Source organism: Carassius auratus, chromosome 24 (genome assembly GCF_003368295.1).
Source record: "Carassius auratus strain Wakin chromosome 24, ASM336829v1, whole genome shotgun sequence".
Classification (NCBI taxonomy): domain Eukaryota; kingdom Metazoa; phylum Chordata; class Actinopteri; order Cypriniformes; family Cyprinidae; genus Carassius; species Carassius auratus.
In genome coordinates, this window is record NC_039266.1 from 5604356 (window position 1) to 5626424 (window position 22069).

Sequence of the window (22069 nt, forward strand, 5' to 3'; positions counted from 1 at the left end):
AAAATACTTGGAATGTGAATTTTACTGTGGTGTACATATCACAATCATGCAATTTATGTGGTGATTTTTATTACTTTGTAGACTTTGATGCAATTACTGATCCAATAATGAAGGCAAAGATGGTGGCTCTGAAGGGGATCAACAAAGTGATGGTACAGAGCAGTATGGGTATGACACCCATGGTTATGAACAGGTAAACACTTGTACACTTGTACTATGTAAACTGGCTCCTCTGAGCAGTTACTAATATAGTAATGGAAAAAGGTTAATTATTATTCTTACTGGCCTATTTCTTTACTTACATGGCAACATGCGATTTTCAGTGTTTTATTTCTTTGTTGAGTACCCTCCATACTTTCTTTTGTGGCAGAATGCAACCGGTTCCAGGATCGCATGACCCAGATAAAGCTGGTTTTTCACAATATATTTTTGGACCGGTATGTCCACAGGTTTATTTAGTCTTATTACCTTATCTCACCAGCATTAAACCTGTTGTAATAGCATATACAACAATTTCCTTTCAGGATGGAAAGTTGCCACCACAGATTGCAAGACCCAATCCCCCTAACTTTGGTCCAGGGTTTGTCAGTAAGTTGTAAATAATAATAATAATTATTATTATTTTTATTATTATTATTATTATTATTATTCATTTACCAATAAGTTGTTTATCAGTAAGTGTTATTTTGCCATTGTGATCATCAAGTGAAACAATTGAGGCTGGATTTCCCATAAATCTCACATCTTTTTATTTTCCAGATGATTCTCAGAGAAAACAATATGAAGAGTGGCTTCAGGAAACTCAACAGCTTCTTCAAATGCAACAGAAGTTTTTAGAGGACCAGATTGGGGCCCACAGAAAATCTAAAAAGGCCCTGTCTGCAAAACAGCGCACTGCAAAAAAAGCTGGACGGGAGTTCCCAGAGGAAGATGCAGAACAGCTGAAACAAGTGACTGAACAGCAAAGTGTGGTTCAAAAGCAATTAGAACAGGTAATATAGTTAGAAGGATAACTATTAAAATCATCCACCAAAATAGTTTAAACCATGTTTAAAAAAATGTAGTAAAACTTTCATTTTAAAGTAGGGTGACCAGACGTCCCGAAAAATTCGGGACAGTCCCGAAATCTAAACTGTTGTCCCAAATCCCGAATCTGGCCCTAATTGTCCCGAAAATTATACTAAAGCAAAATCTTGAGGAGGTATTGTCTGATAAACATTAAAAACTGTCTGTCCTGCAACCAGCCCCCGCCGGCTGCTCATTGGCTGCAGCATCTTTTTTCTAAGTTCTAAAAAAATACCGTAGGCAGCTCGATTTAGATATTCATTTATCTAATAAATCTATGTGCACAAAGACAATATGACCTGTTTGTTCCCCTTTTTGTTTTAAAGCTTGATAAAGAGAGCGCAAGTTGCTGCAGCTGCGAGGAGGACAGTGATGCACGAGTGATTGACAGTTCGCGGTGGCACTGTGTACAAAAAATACTCCGCTACACAATTATTTTGTTATTTTCATTTAAGCTTAATATCGTTAGCATTACAGAACGATTTACGCACTGTTACAACAGTCATTGTTTTTTTTTTCGCTTCTTTTTACAATGACATTTGAGTTCATGATTTTAATGTTGTTGTTTTTTGTGGCAGACTAAAGAGTAATGACAGATGGTTGATCTTTGAATAAAAATGTTTTTAGTTAAGGTTTGAAATTCATTATCTTTTATTTTAGGCTACGAAGTCTAATATCATAAGCCTCCTATCCCGTCACCAAAGACTGCAGACATGCTGCATGTTTCTTTGTTGAATTGAAATATAACACTAACATAGTACTTGCATATTATTGCTCTTTTGTTGATTTTGATTGGTTCTATTGTCCTCATTTGTGAGTTGCTTTGTATAAAAGTATCTGCTAATAAACAATTTAAATATAATTTAAATGTAAATAATAAAACTAAATTAAAATTTGAAATCAATCCCCAAATCAAATAAATAACACACATAAAATAATTATCTTCATATAAACAAAATAACGCTTTGTCTGTGCTCTTTCCATTTAAATTAGAGGCAATCATTGCATTACAATCATGATCCAAACAAAGATGCTGCATACATGCAACATGAGCAGTTTTTAATCTAAATTAGATTGTATAATTTCGAAATCTGAAGCAAAAACCGAATGGTTTGACTTCAGTTTTGTGTGACACAAAAAATATCAGGATGAAACGGAAACCGCAGACAAGCTAAATGAGAGGCAGATTCACTCTCTGCCAGCAGTTGGGGCTTAAAGCATTTTTTCTTGGTTTCCATTGTAAACAAAGTAGCTCTGTGCTTTTGAACTTTAATATGCTTTATACAGAGGCAAGATGAAAAGATAAAATACCATGTAATCTTTTCTAAAGACAGTAAATTCCCCTCAGACATACATTGATATGAACTCATATCCCTAATTGAATCAACCGATTTGAATCATCACATATTTGAATCGATTTTCAACCGGCTAGTGGTTAGTCATTACATCCCTAGTTCACACTTATTTATCTCTCCACTCCTGATTTAGATACGGAAGCAACAGAAAGAACATGCTGAACTCATTGAGGAATATCGTGTCAAGCAGCAACAACAGCAACAGCACCTCCAGCCTGGAGTGATGGCTCCAACGAAGGCCATGCCAGGACAGGCCCCTGGAATGATGCCTGTTGGACCTCCAGTAGGGCAGCCTGTGATGGGTTCTATGCTGCTGATGCAACAACCCCACTTTGGTAAGCCTACTCACATACCCAGTGTGCCAGGTTGGCATCCAAGTGCTGCTGGACCAATGGGACCCAGGATACCACCTCACTTACCCCCTCAAATGCCGCTGCCTAACCCCACTCAGCTTCTTCAGGGACAGCCACCTCCCCCTATGATTCAAGGAGGTAAACCTAGGCACCCTGGCCCAGTAGGTGGAAGTAATGGTGGAGGAGCCAGCAGTAGTGCCCCTCATGTAAAGTTTGATGATAATAATCCATTTAGTGAAGGCTTCCAGGAGCGAGAGCGCAGAGAGCGCCTCCGAGAGCAGCAGGAAAAACAGCGGGTACAGCTCATGCAAGAAGTGGAGAGACAGAAGGCTTTGCAGAGGCTAGAGTTGGTGCAGCAGGGCTTGGGGCTTGGCCCCAACAACAGTGGTGGTGGCCTGGCCCAGATGCCTTTCTATAATTCTGACCTATCACAGGAATTCATGCAGACACCCAGGCCTCAACAGCAACAACAGCAAATGGGCCCAGTGTTCCCTCAACAAGGTAATATGCCATTAGACTTTGTAGGTCCAGGTCCAGCCTTTTTGCAAGGTGGCGAGCACAGACCTATTCCTGGTAATGGCTCCTTTGCCCCAGATATGGGTCGTAATTTTCAAACTAAGAACCCCATGATGCATGGTTTCTCCCCAGGTCAGCCACGTGCACCTGGGTTTGGAGGGCGTGGAATGCCACCCCACAGTGTAGGTTCCTCATTTGGTATGGATTCCACAACCCCTTTACCTCCTAATTTTCCTGGGTCAGGGCAGTCTCTTATCCAACTCTACTCCAACATCATCCCTGAGGAGAAGGGCAAAAAGAAAAGAAGTCGAAAGAAGAAGCTGGATGATGATACCGATTCGGTCAAAACTCCTTCCACACCACATTCTGATATAACTGCCCCACTTACGCCGTGTGTATCAGACACCTCTTTAACCCCTACACGTAGTGTTGGAATCATGGGAGACCTGGACACTTCAGAGTTTTCCAACCCTGCAAGTTCTGTGACTGGTCAGCCACCATCCTCTGAGCTGGAGAACCCACTCCCTGGAGGTACCTCATTTGGGCGACAGTCCAGTGTGGGCTCAGAGGCAGAGCGAGGCCTCATCCATGATATCAAGCTGGAAAAGTTAGAAGCCAGTATGTGCCAGAAGGCTGAGGGAGAGGCAGTGACTTGCAAAAGTGCAGAAGGAACTGGTATAGTAAAGATGGAAGAGGGCAATGAAATAATCTCCCCCAGCCCACCATCTCAGAATACAGCTCAGAGCACCAAAGTGGACACTGGAAATGAGTTACTCAAACACCTTCTAAAGAACAAGAGCACGCCTCCTTCCTCAACGTCTCTCACACATCAGATGTCAAATGACAGTATACGATCAGAAGATGAGGGCCTAACAGACAGCAAATGCTCTTTAAGACCAGACAGCACAGATTTTTCGGTAAGGTTATGGTTACCTCACTACACAGCTGGTTAAAAATGTGAAACTAAAAATCATAATCTTGAACATGTAAACACTTTTGAAAATGTAGATAGATGAGATCACATGAAATTGTTGAATTTTTGTTTGTGATGTTTAAAAATGTTAAAGATCTTTACACATCCATTTATAATTCAGTAATTAATTTGCCCTTTTTCCAAAATGTTTAGTGAAATGAAATGACAGATTTAATAATATGGCCATCTTTTCACATTTAAAGGGGGGGGTGAAATGCTCGTTTTCACTCAATATCATGTTAATCTTGAGTACCTATAGAGTAGTACTGCATCCTTCATAACTCCAAAAAGTCTTTAGTTTTATTATATTCATAAGAGAAAGATAGTCTGTACCGATTTTTCCCGGAAAAACATGACCGGCTGGAGGTGTGACGTGTGGGCAGAGCTAAAGAATCACGAGCGCCGGTAGGCTTTTGTGTTGAGAGCATGTGGAAGCTGTGACATTACCGTGAGGGAAAAACCATCATCCAAAACAAACCATGGCTTACAGTCAGATTCAGCCGTTTATTTATGATCCAGAATCAGATCCAGAGGCTGAAACTGAACGAGAGCAGCAGCAGCAACGACTCGCTCCGAGCGGGGCTCGAACCGGGTCTCCGGCATGGGAGGGGACGCACTAACAAGGAGGCAGAGATATTTGAAGCAGTTTTACTCACTGCCTGCGGTTCCAACACACGATCGTGACCCTTTTTCGTTGGGATTGCATCATCCTTAAGAAATAAACGATACGCAAATCCGTCATCAAACTGGGCCTTGTTTGTAAAACAAGCATCTTCGAAATGCAGGGAACAAACACAAACACTTGCACAACTCCGTTGATGCTCTGTAAAAATAAACTCCATCCACTGGTCCCTTAATGCTGTTTTTTTGGTAATCTGTGCAGGGTTGTCTTGCCCTGGCAACCAAAAACACACTTCTTTTGTGACTTTTCGCGACGCTCTCGCTCTGATCAGTGAAATGTCTGTGCTCAGCCTCGCTATACGGGAGCACGCGCTCTTCCGGCAGAAGTGCCCTCAGAACCCATATAGGGAAATTCCGCTCCATCTAACGTCACACAGAGCCATACTCGAAAAAAACTTTCCGAAACTTGTGACAAACCGGAAGGAGTATTTTGGGAACAAAAATACTCCTTCAAACGTATAACTTAATTTTTGAAACTTTGTCCATGTTTAGCATGGGAATCCAACTCTCCCCCCCCTTTAATACTTTATTGGTTGGTTGGTAATGTAGGATGTCAATAAAGTAGCTTTTTGCAAGTGAGGTTTGATTGTTTATTAGCTAGTCGTGGTCTCTCTTGTCTTCTTCGATTTGAAAGAGTTGTTTATTGGTTATAGGGCGGCTTAAATAGCCATTTGACAGGCAATCCAGATTTGGAGCCTTCTTTGCCAGAGCAATGCAAAAGGAAACAACGCAACAAGCGGACACCAAAGAATGGGGCTGAGAAACCACTGTCACGCTGGAAGAAGAGGAAGAAGGATGATGAAGAGAGACAAGCAGTGTACACCAGCACAGACACACTGATGACTCAGCTCAAGCAGGCAAATACCTACTACTATATGTTAATGCTGGACTTGAATTGATTAACAGTAGAGTATGCAATGATAACCAAGCTGAAGATATATACATTTGATGTGTAGACCAATTGATCTTTATGGTAATCTCTGGAAAGTAGTTTAACTAGAGCTTATACAGTTTATAACTCTTATGTCCATTCACAAACTTTATGGTTTATGACTGAAACCAGCAAAAATAGATGCTGGCATTGGATGTGACCATCATCGTTTGCATGTTGTTGTTGATTTCCATCAAATCATGTGTCCTCCATTCTCACCCTTACAGCAGCTGTCTATGCTGCCCCTGATGGAGCCTTTGATTGGGGTAAACTTTGCACATTTTCCCCCATATGGCAGTGGGCAGCTGGATGGAGAGAACAGGCTCTCTGGAACTTTTGGAAGTGCATCACTGGATGGCGTATCTGATTACTACTCGCAACTCATCTATAAGGTTTGGCTTTTTACAGTCTTCACTTCCTTTTCTATACAGTGTAGACATGGTGAATTTAAGTCGTTATTTTACTTTTGTTTATTTTTTTGCTTGTTTGATCTTGTAGCAGAACAATCTTAGCAATCCACCAACACCTCCCGCTTCACTGCCCCCCACACCACCACCTGTAGCCAAGCAGAAGTTGCTGAATGGTTTTGCCACTGCGGAAGAACTGGCCAGGAAGGCAGAAGTTTTGGGTAAGCATGAAGGTGTTGGTCTATTCTTAACGGCAATGTCAGTTTCAATCCCATTGTTTTATAACAGATTTAGACAGAATTTACAATAAAATGGCTTTCATGAAGGTAACTATGGTAAGGCCAAATTTATGGCATTACAGTGTAGGTATTTTTGTAAAATATTATAATTATATAAAAATGCCTTTTTGGTGATCAGTATTTATTTGTGATTATGTCTCAGTTTCTAAAAGCTTGGGTCAGAAGCAGCACACTACTCCATTCAAAGCTGAAGATGACCTGCTGGGACACACCATCACTCATGGCCCAAAGACTGTTGATGTTCCTGCTTCACTTCCCACTCCACCCCACAACAACCAAGAGGACCTTCGGTAGGTTTTCAGGGCTTTTTACACATTGTTTTGTCTCATGTAGCCAAACGTTTACCCATTAACAAAGCAATATAGTTTTTTCTGTTTTTTTTTTTCTTAAATAAGCATATATATCCTCAAGTGCATCTAGTTGCAATATGCATGAGATCACTTTCTGACCCTGAGACTACCCATTGTTGACCATGTTCTATCCCTGTGTGTGATTAATAGGGGTCAGGAGCATTGTGTCGATAGAGACACTCCAGACAGTTATGTCCCATCATCCTCTCCTGAGAGTGTGGTTGGAATGGAGATCAGTCGTTATCCAGATCTCTCTAGAGTTAAAGAGGAACCGCCATCCCCAGCTGTCTCTCCAGTCATACCCATACTTTGCAGCACCAGTGGTAAAGGTAATCTTAAGAGACTAATAAGAAAGACTAGTATAAACCTAGTAAGTTACCTGCTGAGATGGCATATTAAGACATTGTGTGTGTCCAATTGATGCTAAAGCTGTTTTAGAGTAATGACAGGTTAGACAAAAATAAAAGATAATGAGGTCACACTAATATAATGTGCTGGCATCTGTCTTCTGTATCAACACATTGAAGGAAGACATAATTGAGTGCAACAGTGCCCGCCCCTTTTTCAGTGACAGTGTTTTGGAAATAGTTTTCCAATAGGGATATTTAAATGTCTTTGTTAAAGAGTTATGAGCCATGAACCAAGCCAGCCAGCTACAAGGAGAATCACAACATTAAAAACTTTTTTGAAGCAAAAACAAGATACAAGACTGTGTACTTGCTACAGTCCCATTTGAAGCTTTGTGAATAACAATACTTAAAAATGATCGATAAATTTAAGTTGTTGGTCATATCTGCAGAAACAATTTTAAAGTTGCAAAACATGCATAAATATAATTTTAAGTATTTTGAGACCATAGGAAGACTCACTTGATTATGTCATTTATGTTGCTTAATGGGAATGAGGGGAGCTAAAGATCTCTTTTGGTGCACTTTGAACATGGCAATTCTCTGATTGGTGGAATATCCTGTACAGCATCATGGGTAATGTAGATTTTCACCACGAATTCTGCTGTTAAACAAAAATAATTTGAAGTAATGCAAACAGATGAGTTCATCAAAAATAGTTACAATCAACTGACAACCTTGAAGCTCACAACAGGTATGTCTTTAAAGGGAGGGTTTAATGCTATTTCATGCATGTTCAATTATTTAAACTGTTAAAGAGTTGGATTCTCATAGAATGACAGAATTTTCATTTTTGGGTGAACTATCCCTTTAATTCTCTTGCACAGACTCGTTCACTAAACTGAACATCCAATCAGAGTTCTCTCTCTCACCAATGGTCCCAACGACCCGACGCGATTCAATCATGTCGAATAGGGCAGACTACAATACCACTGATGTGAGCTCAACAAGAGCCGACAAGTGGAACACATGAAAAACCATCTAGTCCAACAGGCACTCAAATATGGCCCGACATTGGCCTATGGCCTGGTGTGTCCCAGGCTTAAAACACCTGCATCACAACCATGCAAATGTTTTGTAAAACAGCACAACTGCTTCTGTAATATTGTGTAAATATTCAATGCAGTAAAATATTGTTTTTAAAAGTTAAGTGTAATTTAATATTGGAAAGTCCAACCTTTTGTTTTGACTGTAGGTTCTGTAGCCAGGCAGTGGGAAGTCAAGACAGAGCCATCAAGCAGTTTCTTTGCATCGCAATTTGAACAGCGCTCTACATGCTCACAAACTGACCTGGTTTCTGTATCAGTTAACCTGAACCCAGCGGAAGCACAAGTAAGTGTCTGCAATTATATTATCCTTTCTATAGCAGTAATAACTTGTTCAATGCAAAAATGATTTAATCTCACGATTCTCACCTCTGACCATATGTCTGCTTATGCCCCAGAACATTCAAGGAGTTGTGTCAGCACTGTCAAACATGCTTTGTGTATCCATCTCCGGGAACATTGAGGTGATATGCTCTCCAGGCCCAGAGCACCGCAGCTCAATAGACATGTTGAGTGGACTTAAGGTACCACCTCATTCTGCACTGTTCCAACAACAACCTGGAATGAGGTTCCACAGACCACCAGGTGCCCCACTGTCACACCAGACATTCAGGGAGGGTGAGTATTTGTAAAACAAAAGAGGCACACATTTCACCCACATCAACAAATAGACTTCTAGATGCAAACAGCATTTTCTATTAACATTTTAAAGTACTTAATGTTTTAGTACTTAATGTCATAAAAAGCTGTTGAAGTGTTATCTTCTTTTAAAATAATGTTCATGTGTTCTTTTAAATTACAGTACAAAGCCAACAAAGAAGTTTTGGTTGATTTAAATTCTTAAGTTATCTCTGGTAATTTCAAATACACGTTCATGTTTTAAAGACAGAAGTTAACTATAAAAGCAATTCATTTGTGATTTATTTACATTTAAATAAGTGAGTGGTAAATACTGTTTTATAGATTGGTCGAAATAAGTTAATGGATGTAATGTCAGAAATCGTTTAAACTTAAGTTCTTCCAACTGCATCATTTGTAGGTTTGATTGATATGTTTTTTTATTCCAGGTTCAATTGTGGTCAGACCAGACTATCATTTGGGTGGAAGCAGTCCAGGGCCTAAACCCCAGTGGTGCTCCAATTGTAGGGTGGTGGTTCTTGGAAATGGCATTCGGAAGTCGACCAAAGACCTGCTAATAAATAAACAGGTATAAAACACAAAGTTAAGACTGCCAAACTACTCTCCCCAGATGACTCTCTTTTATAGCACATGCATTCTAGTTTCTCATGGATGTCTTGTTTAGTCATTAGATCTCATATCACTACCTAAGGGCTTCTTGTTTGCTCAGTCAGTTGGTGTTGGTCTAGACTACATCCTCTGAAAGTAGCACTGAAGAAGGCTGAAGCTAAGGGCCACAGAGCACTTGAAAATGTTCAACCCCTGCAAAGTCCCTCAAGGAGGCACAGAATAGTGCTCTAATTATGCTAATCCAGTCCCTAATGGGAAGTGAAAATCCACCCTGCTGCAGTCACTGGGTTACTGACATTACCCAAGGGATTGTGTGTACCAAGGCACTTTTTGGCCGAGAGATAGCCAAGTTCAAAAACAGTTAAGCCCATTTCAGGTCATTTAAATCATGGGACACCTTTGATGTCTCCCATCCTTACCCCCTCCCTTTCCATTTAATAGTATGCAAATCTAATTCCTTATGGCATCAACTAAGTTTTACAACATACGCAGGCTTTGATCTCTTGCCAGTGAGGCACTTCGATCTAATGATAATTTGCAACAGTAGATGGGAAATGGCATGCCGTTTCCACCTATTTTACAGCTTCTGCCTAGGGTGAGCCTGATCTTACAGATGTACTTTCTGCAGGGCCATGGAGGAGCTGAGAGGACCCTTGCCTTCTGCAGCCATAATTGCTTTGTTCTCTATTCAGCAGCCATGCAGACTAAATTGGTAGATGGCAAGGTAAGTAGAAACCACAACAAATCAGATTATGAAGTCATCGACTGCCTGAAACTATAACAGCCAGCTTGTGTTGTGCTTTCATGCTGAAAGTCTGGGATCTGCTGCTGTATTTAGAAAGCCATGTGATGCTGCTCACTCATGAAGTCTCCTTTAGTAATGACCGTAAATACTTGATTGGTTATCTAGAGACCAGTGCAAATTATCATCATCATTAAATTGAACATGCGCAAAGTATATTATCACTGTTAATTTTAAAACACCGTCTGAAGTTTAAAAACGTGTAAACGTCCTGAGACTTTAAGATGGTCTCATCAGTATTTTTAATATAACTGAAGTGGTACTGGTGCCATTTTCTTTAAGAGAACAGTCATATTGCCCAAAGAATGCAGACTCAAAATGTATTTTTGTCTTTGATGTCTCTTGTTCTCACAGTCAAACTTGCCTCCAACATCTGACTCTGAAGGCAAGCAGAATTCTACTAAGGTGCTTCATCAATACAGTAATAAGATATCAGATCTTGATGTGCACTGTTTGGCCCAGCTACAACCTTACCAGTCTCCATCTTCAACTCCGACAATATCCTTCCCCTCCAATACTTCTGAGACACTCAGAGGAGATAGCAAGTCTGATACACTAAAGGTCACAGTCAAGCTTAAGCCTCGGCCACGAGCAGTACATAACGGTGGGGATGACTCTCGGTATTTAATAGGAAAGCGCTTTAAGGCTCTACGCTGGAGAAGGTGGAGTGTTCAAATCATGTTGCCTAAGGGTAACTACCACCTGCCGGAGGAGGAAGAGGTTGATGAACTACTGAAAAAACTGGGGATGTCTCTTAGGCCTGAGCCCATGCCCAGAGACATGCGCCGCTGCTGCTTCTGCCACGAAGAAGGTGACGGGCACACTGATGGGCCGGCCCGTCTGCTAAACCTTGATCTAGACTTATGGGTTCACCTTAACTGCGCCCTGTGGTCTACTGAAGTCTATGAGACCCAAGCTGGAGCTCTCATTAACGTAGAGCTGGCCCTGAGGAGAGGCCTATCGGTTCGCTGTGTGTACTGTCAGCAAATGGGTGCCACAAGTGGCTGCCACCGATTGCGTTGCACTAATGCGTACCATTTCACATGCGCCCTTAAAGCACAGTGCATGTTCTTCAAAGACAAGACTATGCTGTGCCACATCCACAGACCCCGAGGAACTGGCACAATAGGAGGTGGGCTGGCAGGGAACGAGCACGAACTCCGCTGCTTTTCAGTGTTCCGCAGGGTCTACGTACAGAGGGACGAGGCACGTCAGATCGCCAGCATCATCCAGAGGGGTGAGCGGGAGCACACCTTCCGCGTAGGCAGCTTGGTGTTCCATGCTGTCGGTCAGCTGCTGCCTCAGCAGATGCAGGCCTTCCACTCGATGTCTGCCATTTTTCCTGTGGGCTATGAGGCCAGCCGAATCTACTGGAGCATGCGTCATGGCACCCGGCGTTGCCACTATGTGTGTTCCATCGATGAGAAAGATGGCGAACCTGAGTTTATCATCCGTGTAGTGGAGCAGGGATATGATGACTTGGTTCTTACTGGATCCTCGCCAAAAAGTAAGCAGTTGCACTTAACGGCATTTACACAGTTAACCAGTTCCGTTTGTTTTTTTGTTGTTGTTTTTTACTCCAGAGATATCTTGTATAGATCTAGCAACAAGTGTACAGTAGTGAACATGAATAAACAACAATGCTTACGAATAGAAATGAGTTTTTTCCACACCTTCTATTTCAGGGTGTTGTAGTTAATTTTGCTATCACATTAAAATATTATCTGATTCTTCTTACAAAAAGGGTTTGCACATCAGTTCTTGTAGTGTTAAAGAAGTCATTGTCTGAGAAAACACTATTGTTTTGAATTCTCCAGTTGTTTTCTGGGAGGCAACTTTTTAAGAATTTTCTCATGTTGTGGTGCAGGTGTGTGGGATAAAGTTCTGGAGCCCGTGGCTGAGAGAAGGAATGAGACGGGATCTCTGAAGCTCTTCCCAGTTTACCTGAAGGGAGAGGATCTGTTTGGACTAACTGTATCTGCTGTTACCAGGATTGTAGAATCTGTAAGTGATAGTCAAATAACGCTTTTAAGCAGTTATTGACTAACGAATGCTCAGGGCTGCGTTTCCCAAAAACATTGTGAGCTTAAGTACAATCTAGGCCCATTGAAACCAATGGAGCTACGATCAACTTAGGCTTGTGATACTTTAGGGAAATGCAGCCCTGATTTAGCACTCGATAGACCGAAATGTTTAAGACGTATTTTGTGGGTGTGGAAAGAAGACAGAAATTTGATTTTGAGAGGAAACAGCAAATTAGATTTCTAGAAGCACAAATGGACCACCCTTCTTTTAAATTATCATTGTTGAATGCAAGCTTACATCTCAACTTCTGTATCTGTTCCAGTACCCAGTAGTCTTTGCACATGACAGCTTTTCTACCTTAAGGATGTAAAGTTTGCATGAACACTGCAAGTGTACATAGAACTTCTGAATTCCCAAAGTTTTTGAGCTTTATTCACATATTTTGATTTTCAATACTTTTCACTTTAAAACTGAAGTTTTAAAAACTTCTAAATATCTGTTCAGTAGTCCCTAAGTAACAGACATGACAATTCATTGTGGTACTTAAAAAAAAAATCAGCTGCAAAGTTGATATAAAATAATAAAATATGATACTGTATCAGCAGTATTATATTTAGTAAATCATGTTTAGTAATTAAGTGTGCATTAAGGTCACTGAGCTTTGACATTCCATTTGTGTCTGGTACATGTGTTTTCGAGTGGCCAAGTCCATTGGTCTGGGTAACGGAACATATCCTTTGTTTTTTGTTTGTTTTTGGGATGCCATAAAATTCCATTTGCATTTTAATTATTAATAAATGAGATCTTTTCTGTAAACGTTCCTTTCTTGGTAATCGTATTGTAATCTTTGTTTTTAGCTTCCTGGAGTTGAAGCATGTGAGCAGTACACGTTCCGTTATGGCCGTAACCCACTGATGCAGCTGCCCTTGGCCATCAACCCTTCTGGATGTGCCCGCTCTGAACCAAAAGCTTGCACACATGTCAAGAGGTTCGTGTTAAGGTATTCTGTATAATTTAAACTTTCTTTCCCGTCCATGTTTGTATTGGATTTCCTGTTTTCCCTGTGGTCTGTGAGTGAACATCCATTCATGTCCCGGTTTAACCTGTGAGCTTGGTTTGCTGTGAGTTAATATGGCCCTCAATCAATCATTAAGCATCTATCTTTATATGAAACTACAGAGACTAAATGATGAGAATTGGTTTATTTTGAGTTGGACATGGACAAAAAGTAATGCAGTTCAGTGGAAGTCAAGAACAGCTGTTTCAGTGATTCAAACTAACGGATTACCAAAAAAAAGCTTTATCAAAAAGAAGTGAGTAATTTGTTTGTGAAATCAGACTACATTGTTCATGTTGCTTGTTTGTGTATACATCTTGTTTGTTTAATGTCTTGCATTATTTCATTGCAATCTTTCTCTGCACATTCAAAAATGGCTCAGATAAATTCATTTGTTTTACGATGGCACTGTAGATTCATCATAGCTGCAGTTATTAGAGTATAATACTAGGGTTGGGTACCGAAACCCCATGCCAATATGAATCAGAACGCAGATTTCGTGCCTCATCTCAGTGCCACTTAAATGCTTGAGCGATCGATTTAAGTACTTGTACTCTGTTTCTCCGAAACGGACATAAGGATCACTGACACCGCACACGAAAAATAATTTCACCAAATGAAAACATTCAGGAGCGTAAATAAAAAAAGCTCTAATAATACAAATCCTATACATCTTTGCTGTAACGCTGTTTACTCCGTTACATCTATAGGAATACCTTTGTCCATATTAGGGATTTCCTGAGTTCTATTCCTTCTGAGATGAAGATGTGGAGTTTCTGTGGGAGGGCGCCCTCTGGTGTCCAGTATGAATGAAACAGGCCAATCCAGCCTATTTTTTTTTTTTTTTTTTTTTTAATCGGTTTAGGTACCGATACCCTTTTAAAATGATCGATTTGACACCGGTATCATAAAAAACCCCAACAATACCCAACCCTATATAAAACTAGTATACAATTGGAGTGTTTCTATTAGTACATTCGGTCTACTTCAGCAGAATCTGCAACTGTATCATGCAACACCGATATCGGAATTTTCATTAATGGAAGTAAACCGCATAAATGTCTTCAGTTTGTTTTTTTTTTTTTATTATTACAGCGAAAAGTGTTCTGAACAGGACCAAATATAAGCCAGTCCTGTTTGCTTGTTTTTAAATGAGACTCGTATGATTATGTTTCTGATTCAGGCCTCATACCCTCACCAGCTCCTATAAGACCCCGCAGAGCGCTGGGATCCCGGCTGAGATGGGTGTTGCCCCATACAGCAAGCAGTTTGTCCATTCCAAGTCCTCCCAGTACCGTCGAATGAAGGCTGAGTGGAAGTCCAACGTCTACCTGGCTCGTTCACGTATACAGGTAGAAAGATCAGAATGGCTTAGAATATTAGAAAAAATAATGCTTGTGGGATTTAGTAGCTTAAAAGACACTGTTTGGAATAGAATGAATAAAAACATAACCACTCATACCACACACACACATATATATCCTCCACAGTATGCAAATGTAAAGTCAAGTCACCTTTATTTATATAGCGCTTTAAACAAAATACATTGCGTCAAAGCAACTGAACAGCATTCATTAGGAAAACAGTGTGTCAATAATGCAAAAAAAAATGTTAAGAATACCCAGATTGACCTTTTACATTTGACAAAATGTTTTATATACACAAGTACACTATGCCATATACTGTTTCCCACAACACAGCACTTAACTCATCCTTGTATTTTCAGTATGAAGAATAGTTAACGTGGATTTTTTTTTTTTTTTTTTTCACATTATTTAACTTATTACATGTTACAGGAAGAGGTCACCGTACAATGCCATAGCATTCTACCCATTTCAAATGTTTATTGTGTAATGCCTACTGTTACATTTGAATACAGTAAGCAGTAATATAATAATATAAATAAGTTAGCTAGTATTCCATTCTGAACAATCTTTTTTATGTCTTGGCTCAAACCTGTAGTAATTTGAGATTTGCATTATTTTAATTTAGGGTTTAGGGCTGTACGCTGCTAGGGATATTGAGAAGTACACCATGGTAATAGAATACATTGGTACCATCATTCGCAGTGAGGTGGCAAACAGAAGAGAGAAGATGTACGAGGCAACGGTATGCATTATAATAAAACTCAATCTAAAATAATATTAAGTCAAGTCACAAGTGCGACTTCTGTCCATGTGTTTTTATTAATTTTGATTTTTGTTATTTTTCAGAATCGTGGAGTCTACATGTTTCGCATTGACAGTGAGCATGTAATTGATGCGACTATTTCAGGAGGACCTGCAAGGTGGAAAATAAACTTGATTTTTATTGTTAGTTTTTAAATGCCAGCAGTGGTAGCTTTAGACACTAGGGACAAAAACATACTACACACAAACACACATGCTTGGCCAAGGCCTTGTGTGTGTGTAAGTGCTCATATAGATGCTGTAGCTTTTAATATCAAATGCAAAGTAGTATTATGCGATTAATTGATTTCTAACAGAACAGAATCATCACTCAAAATCAAGCTTCCATAGCTAACAACGTTTGCTTTCTCATGCTTTCTTGTACTATGTTTTAGCCTCACTTGCTTATTCTGGGTCTACTAGTCAGTTTATTTCTAAATTGTTTTTTTTTTTTTGTTTTTTCACCAGGTATATCAACCACTCCTGTGCACCCAACTGCTTTGCTGAAGTTGTAAGCTTTGAGAGAGATCACAAGATCATCATCAGCTCCAACCGCAGAATCCAGAGAGGTGAAGAGGTAAAGCTAGTTCATCCTGCCAGTCACATCTATGAAATGCGGCCCGTTCAAATTTAATAATGTGGTCACTTTTTTCTTATCTTTTTCAGTTGTGTTATGACTACAAGTTTGATCTGGAGGACGATCAGCATAAAATCCCATGTCACTGTGGTGCAGTGAACTGCCGGAAATGGATGAATTGATTGATATCAGTGAAACGATTAACAATTGAACATAGACATTCCTTTTAATTTATTTTTTTAGGCCCAGGAAATTACTTCAATTCTGATTTATATATATATATATATATTTATAAAATTACAGACAAAAAAAACTAAACATTGTCAGTGCATGATGTAGACCGCAGAACTGTAGGTGCTTTTAAAAGCATATCGGCCCGGTGTTTAAAATGAAAACGACTCCTGGGGACTGTTTCGACTCCGTGTGAGAAGAGTTGATGTAGTATGATTGAGCACCTTCACCTAAAAGAAAAAATAAGCTGCACACTGGTAACTCTGAATTGCAAAGACAATGTTAATGAAAAATGTATTTTTCCTGCAAGAGAGATGAGACGAAGCGCTTCGGCTGATGGCGAGCGAGTGGTAAACAGGATTTTCAGGTTGGTTTAGGCTTGAAAGTGCTGGCCACGGCCTTATTTAGATAAAAAGAGGCGGGTCCTCTGGGTAAAATATATACATATAAATATATACACACAAATATATACACACATAGTTACAGAAATGTAGACACCACTGAACAAGGAATGTACTGAGAAGACTTCCTTAGGGATAAAGCTAAGGGAATTATTAACTTGCACTAAAACAGAAAGATACAGTTTAAATACTTGATTCCATGAGTCAGTTTATTTTTTTCCTTTGTTTTGATTTCTGTAAAATAAGAGACAGCTTTTGTATTTATTACTGATCGAAGCTATTTTTTAAAGATGTGGAAAAGCAGAGAGTTGAGCTGCTGGGAAAGCCTTCCGATTGGTCAGAACATGTTACTTTATACAAGTGTAAATATTCGTCTATAAATGAACATTTTGAAATACTCGACCAAATGCTACCGTAACTTTATCATAGCTGGCTGAGTGACCTTTTGTTTGTTTTCAACAAAATGAAAAAAATAAAAAGTTAAAAAAAATTATTTAAGAAGGATGTCAAGATATCATTTTGAGAGTATATGTATTGTAAAAAAACGAAAAAAAAAAATCAATTGTACAGAATCTGTAAAAAAAAAAATGAATTCAGAGTATTTTTGTTGTATTTAGAATGTAGAATCAATATTGTTTAGAATGATCTGACCACTTGAAGAAAGGTTTCCTTACTTTTGCTTTTTTGCCATTTCTTTTTTATATATATATATTTTCGCAATCAAAACGAGCACCAATCATGCTGAGATGATTGTGAAATCTTAACTCTGTTCATCAGATTAGTGTGAGCTGTGAATTCCCATTTAAAGCCCATAAGGCATTTGATAGTTCCCAATAGCGAGCACTAGCTGTTCTCAGCCCTCCACAGCATAGACTCACGTTTAGAACTTCAAAGATGAAGTTCAATGCCTTTCACATTCAGAAAACTTAATGCGTAGACATTTAATGAAATGTAAAGTATGCTTCTTTCTTGTTTACATTTAATTAATAAAAGAAGACTTATTTTTGGTGGTGGTAAAAGTAAAAATCATGGTGTGATGTCACGCACTCAATGAAATAATTCAAACCTGGTAGTTGCACTTTGCACACCAGTTTGAAATGAAGTTTTTTTTTTTTCATGTGCACAACTAATGTGGACTGCAAATGTTGGTATTCTTAAACAGTCCTGAGCTTGTAATATACATGGCATGATGTATTTTTTTCAGTTTTCAGATAAATCAGTTGTACATAATTTCTGAGTGACTGGATGTAATAAAATTTGTTTCTTGGATTTTTTTTTTTCTTGTACAATATTCAGACATTTAACAGTATTTGTCTTTTTTCTTTGTCCTGTATAGTAGTATCCAATGTTAAAACGAAGATTCTTTTTTTTTTTTTTTTTAGTATACAACGTGTGGATTTTGGAGTTTGTGGAATCAGGTTTAGAAACATTTACAAGACAAAATAAAATATTTTACGTCATATTTCTTTTCCTGTCATTATTGTGAGGTTTAAAGGGGTGGTTGATTGCAATTTCACTTTTTTAATGTTAGTTTGTAATGTTGATGTTTGAGCATAAATTATATCTGCAAAGTTGCAGCACTGAAAGTTCAATGCCAATGGAGATATCATCTTTTAAAATGATGGCAGTTTAATGCCTATAAAAACGGCTGGTAAGGGACTACAACGAGCTTCTTCCCAGGTCCATTACGTCACAACCCCAGATAAACCCCACCCCCGGGAACACGCAACAAAATGGGTGGGGCCATGTTGAGCTGCTTTAGAGAAGAGGAAGAGAGATCTGGGGTGCAAGTAAAAATCTGTACATATATGAATTGTGATTCTGTCTTCTAACGATTCTAATGCAGTTACAAGTTTCAAAACCAATGTTCTAAAGCAGCGGTTCTCAATCCTGTTCCTTGTGTTGCCCTGCTCTGCTTGCTAGGTTCTGTGTGATCCTCTCCATTAATATTTGCTGTCTCAATCGGGCTCAAATTGATAACCTAGAGGATGTCATTGTTTACAATACAACCGGAGCACATTCTTAGCTTGAGAGGTGGGATGTTCAAACATGTTTAGGGAAATAACAACTACCAGTCTTAGCCCTTCGCGTATTTCTGAAGGATGGGCTTCATAAAAACAGGAAATAATCAAGAGGACTGTAGGAGAAGGGACGGATTGGTGTGAAATAAAGGTAAATTATGTGAAAAATAATGCGTAAAAAAAAAAACGAAGCATGAACATGTTAGACTGCACCCCATAAACACAATCAAGCCTAGAAAAAAAAATCAACCACCCCTGACTTGGTTGAGAAACATCTCGGTTACGTATTTAACCACGGTTCCCTGAATAGGGAACGAGATGCTGCGGTGACGTCACCGTATGGGAACACCCCTCGGTGTGACGAATATCTGAAGCCCTATACCATCCCGCCAATCCTATTGGCCAAATAGAGCTTGGCACCGCCCTACGCATGCGTCTTCATGAACTGAAGAAATGCTACCAAGGTACAGAACGGCCGGTACCGCAGCATCTCGTTCCCTATTCAGGGAACTGTGGTTACATACGTAACTGAGATGTTCCCTTTCATAGGTCACTTCGATGCTGCGGTGACGTCACCGTATGGGAACCCTATACCATCATGCCTGATGTACCTAATAGTTGGAATCCAAGGAAAGCATCTGCTCAAGCAGACAGACGCTGGGAGCCATCCTCACATCCAAACTGTAAACCTTGACAAAAGTGCTTGGTGAGGAACATCCTGCCGCAGCACAGACATCCTATATAGAAGAACCACTGAGAAAGCTTGTGATAAAGCCACTGCCCTCGTGGAATAAGCTCTAACTCTTAAGGGCGAAGCGAGTCTGCGCGCCTCATAGGCTAAAGATATAGTCTCCACCAGCCAATGGGACATGCGCTGCTTTGTGACAGCACGGCCTCTATTTTGTGTCCTAACAGACAAAGCTGGTCGGACTCACGCCATGGAGCTGTTCGATCAACATAAGTCTTCAGCGCTCTGACAGGGCAAAGACTCCTGACTCCGCCTCTGCAGGGGGTAAAGCCTCCAAGACCACTTGTTGAAAGTGAAAAGGGTTCGAAGCGACCTAGGGAAATAATAAGGCCTGGTGCAAAATCCATGCACGGGGGTGAAACAGAAAAAGACTGTAAATCCCCAACTCTCTTGAGGGAGGATAAAGCCACAAGAAGAACTGTCTTTAAGTAGGATTTTATCTGGTATAGTGTCAAAGGGCTCGAACGGATGTCCTGATAAACCTTGCAACACAATGGATAAATCCCATGAAGGAACTCGCACAGGGCGGAAAAGCCTCAGCCATCGCGCACCTTGTATAAAACGAGACACCAGCGGATGACGGCCCACTGAAGCACCATCTATATATACGTGGTTAGCTGAAATGGCTTTTAAACAGTTTTGAAGGAACCCCAGTACTGAAGCCACTGGGCAGTAAACCGGATTCAATTACGAATTCCACACCAGGTCGTAAACAGTTTCCATTTGAAAGCATATAAGCTTCTCGTAGAAGTTGCCCTAGAATTCATTATAGTCTCTGTGGTTTCAACAGAAAGACCGGGACATATTAACTCACTCCTCTCAGAGGCCACACCCACAGCTTCCATAGATCTGGCCTTGGTGCCAAATCATTCCATGTGCTTGCGATAGTAAGTCCTGTCTGAGGGGAATCTCCATGGAGAGCCCGCTAACAGACTGACCAGGTCCGCAAACCACGGCTGTGTGGGCCACCACGGAGCCACCAGCAGCAGCTGCTCCACTCTGTCCAGCCGTATCCTGTCTGGATAGCAAATCCACTCCGAAATTCAAACGTCCGGGGACATGAACCGCTCGGATCGACAGAAATCTGTTCTGAGACCAAAGAAGAATATTTCTCGCCAGCCTAGGAGAGCTTAATCACTCCGTGAGCTGGGCGCCCTTGACAAACAGCTTCCCAACCGGTCAAAGACGCGTCCGTTGTGACAGTCTCTCGGGAAGCAAAAATCCCCAGCCGAACTCCGGCTAGAAGGAATTCGGTTGACATCCACTGTTTTATTGACATAACACACCTCCGTGTAACCAAAATCGTCCGATGCAGAAGACAACGAGGTGAAATTTTAGGCTTGTCGTCCACCACTGAAAGGGGTGCATATGAAGTAAGCCCAGATGGATTACAGGGGATGCCGCTGCCATTAGACCTAAAGTCTGCGGCACAATCTCACCGTCACTGTGCGGCCCACTTTGAAGTGATGCACGCATGACGCGAGAGACTGAGCGCGGGAGAGATAGTCTTGCTGTCATCATGCGAGAGTCCAAATTTATTCCAGAAGGTTATCCGCTGAGAGGGAATTAAAACACTATTCTAGAAATTTGTGCATAAGCCCAGGCTGTTTAGATGATTCAGCACAAGATCCCAATGGGAGTGTGCTTGAGTCTGCGATTGTGCTTAACACCAGCCAATCATCCCGGAAATTCAATACACGAACGCCCTGGAGCCGCAACAGGGCCAGAACTGCGTCCATGCGTTTCGAAAATACTCGATGAGCCAAGGCTAAGCCGAAAGAAGAACACAGTATTGATACGCTCTGCCCTCTAAAGCAAATCTGAGAGGGGTCTACTTTATAACCCGCAGAGATGCTCCTGCCGCAGCACCACGATTGGTTAACAACCATGGGAGATTTCCACGGCAAAAAGGCGGGCCTTTCTGAACTCAATGGTGTATCCGTGACGAATTGTGCGTAACACCCATAGTGAAAATGCCGGGCAGGCGCTACCCTGCGGCCCATAAAACGTAGTGGTTTCCAAGCCTCCGCCTGCAGCGTTCCCACATGCATTAACGTCCAAGCACGGAAAGCTCACAGCCTCCGTAAGCAAGGAAAGTGCATGTGTAAAAAGTCACTACATTTCGTTGTGTCTAATCCTGAAGGCAGAATTAAATCCAACAAAATGAACATCGGTCACGCCGCTAGCGTGAATACAGCAGCTGTGTAGGCCGTCATAAACAGGCTGTCTTAGTCAGCCTCTTGTGCTGTCTCTCAAACTCTGAAGGCTGGATTGTGCAGAGTGTCTGAGGGGGGCGCTCAAATGATAGCTCAATCCAATGACGCTCGAGGTGCCTTTGCTGCGAGACAGTCAATGTTAGTGTGTGGGGATTGAGGTCGAGAGGCTTTCTCGTGAAGTAAATTTGCCGA

At 40.7% G+C, this 22069-nt stretch overlaps 1 protein-coding gene across 10 annotated transcripts in view; it reads left to right on the plus strand.

Annotated features, from left to right (window-relative positions):
* The window catches only part of kmt2ca (lysine (K)-specific methyltransferase 2Ca), a 137369-nt gene extending 119017 nt beyond the window's left edge, over nt 1-18352 (plus strand). For 4 of the 10 annotated variants that reach the window (XM_026200786.1, XM_026200792.1, XM_026200794.1 and 1 more), the window contains 22 exons: nt 82-193; nt 371-437; nt 525-588; nt 760-992; nt 2554-4206; nt 5597-5800; nt 6102-6266; nt 6373-6502; nt 6723-6870; nt 7081-7259; nt 8533-8669; nt 8782-9001; nt 9451-9590; nt 10260-10355; nt 10788-11940; nt 12301-12437; nt 13316-13458; nt 14699-14867; nt 15508-15624; nt 15729-15802; nt 16152-16260; nt 16350-18352. In XM_026200786.1, coding sequence (XP_026056571.1) covers nt 82-193; nt 371-437; nt 525-588; nt 760-992; nt 2554-4206; nt 5597-5800; nt 6102-6266; nt 6373-6502; nt 6723-6870; nt 7081-7259; nt 8533-8669; nt 8782-9001; nt 9451-9590; nt 10260-10355; nt 10788-11940; nt 12301-12437; nt 13316-13458; nt 14699-14867; nt 15508-15624; nt 15729-15802; nt 16152-16260; nt 16350-16442 — 5543 coding nt within the window. In that variant the 3' untranslated portion in view covers nt 16443-18352. The remainder of the gene's footprint in view (nt 1-81; nt 194-370; nt 438-524; nt 589-759; nt 993-2553; nt 4207-5596; nt 5801-6101; nt 6267-6372; nt 6503-6722; nt 6871-7080; nt 7260-8532; nt 8670-8781; nt 9002-9450; nt 9591-10259; nt 10356-10787; nt 11941-12300; nt 12438-13315; nt 13459-14698; nt 14868-15507; nt 15625-15728; nt 15803-16151; nt 16261-16349) is intronic. The other 6 variants (XM_026200795.1, XM_026200790.1, XM_026200789.1 and 3 more) reach the window with 6 other exon arrangements.
* Nucleotides 18353-22069: the final 3717 nt, after the last annotated feature.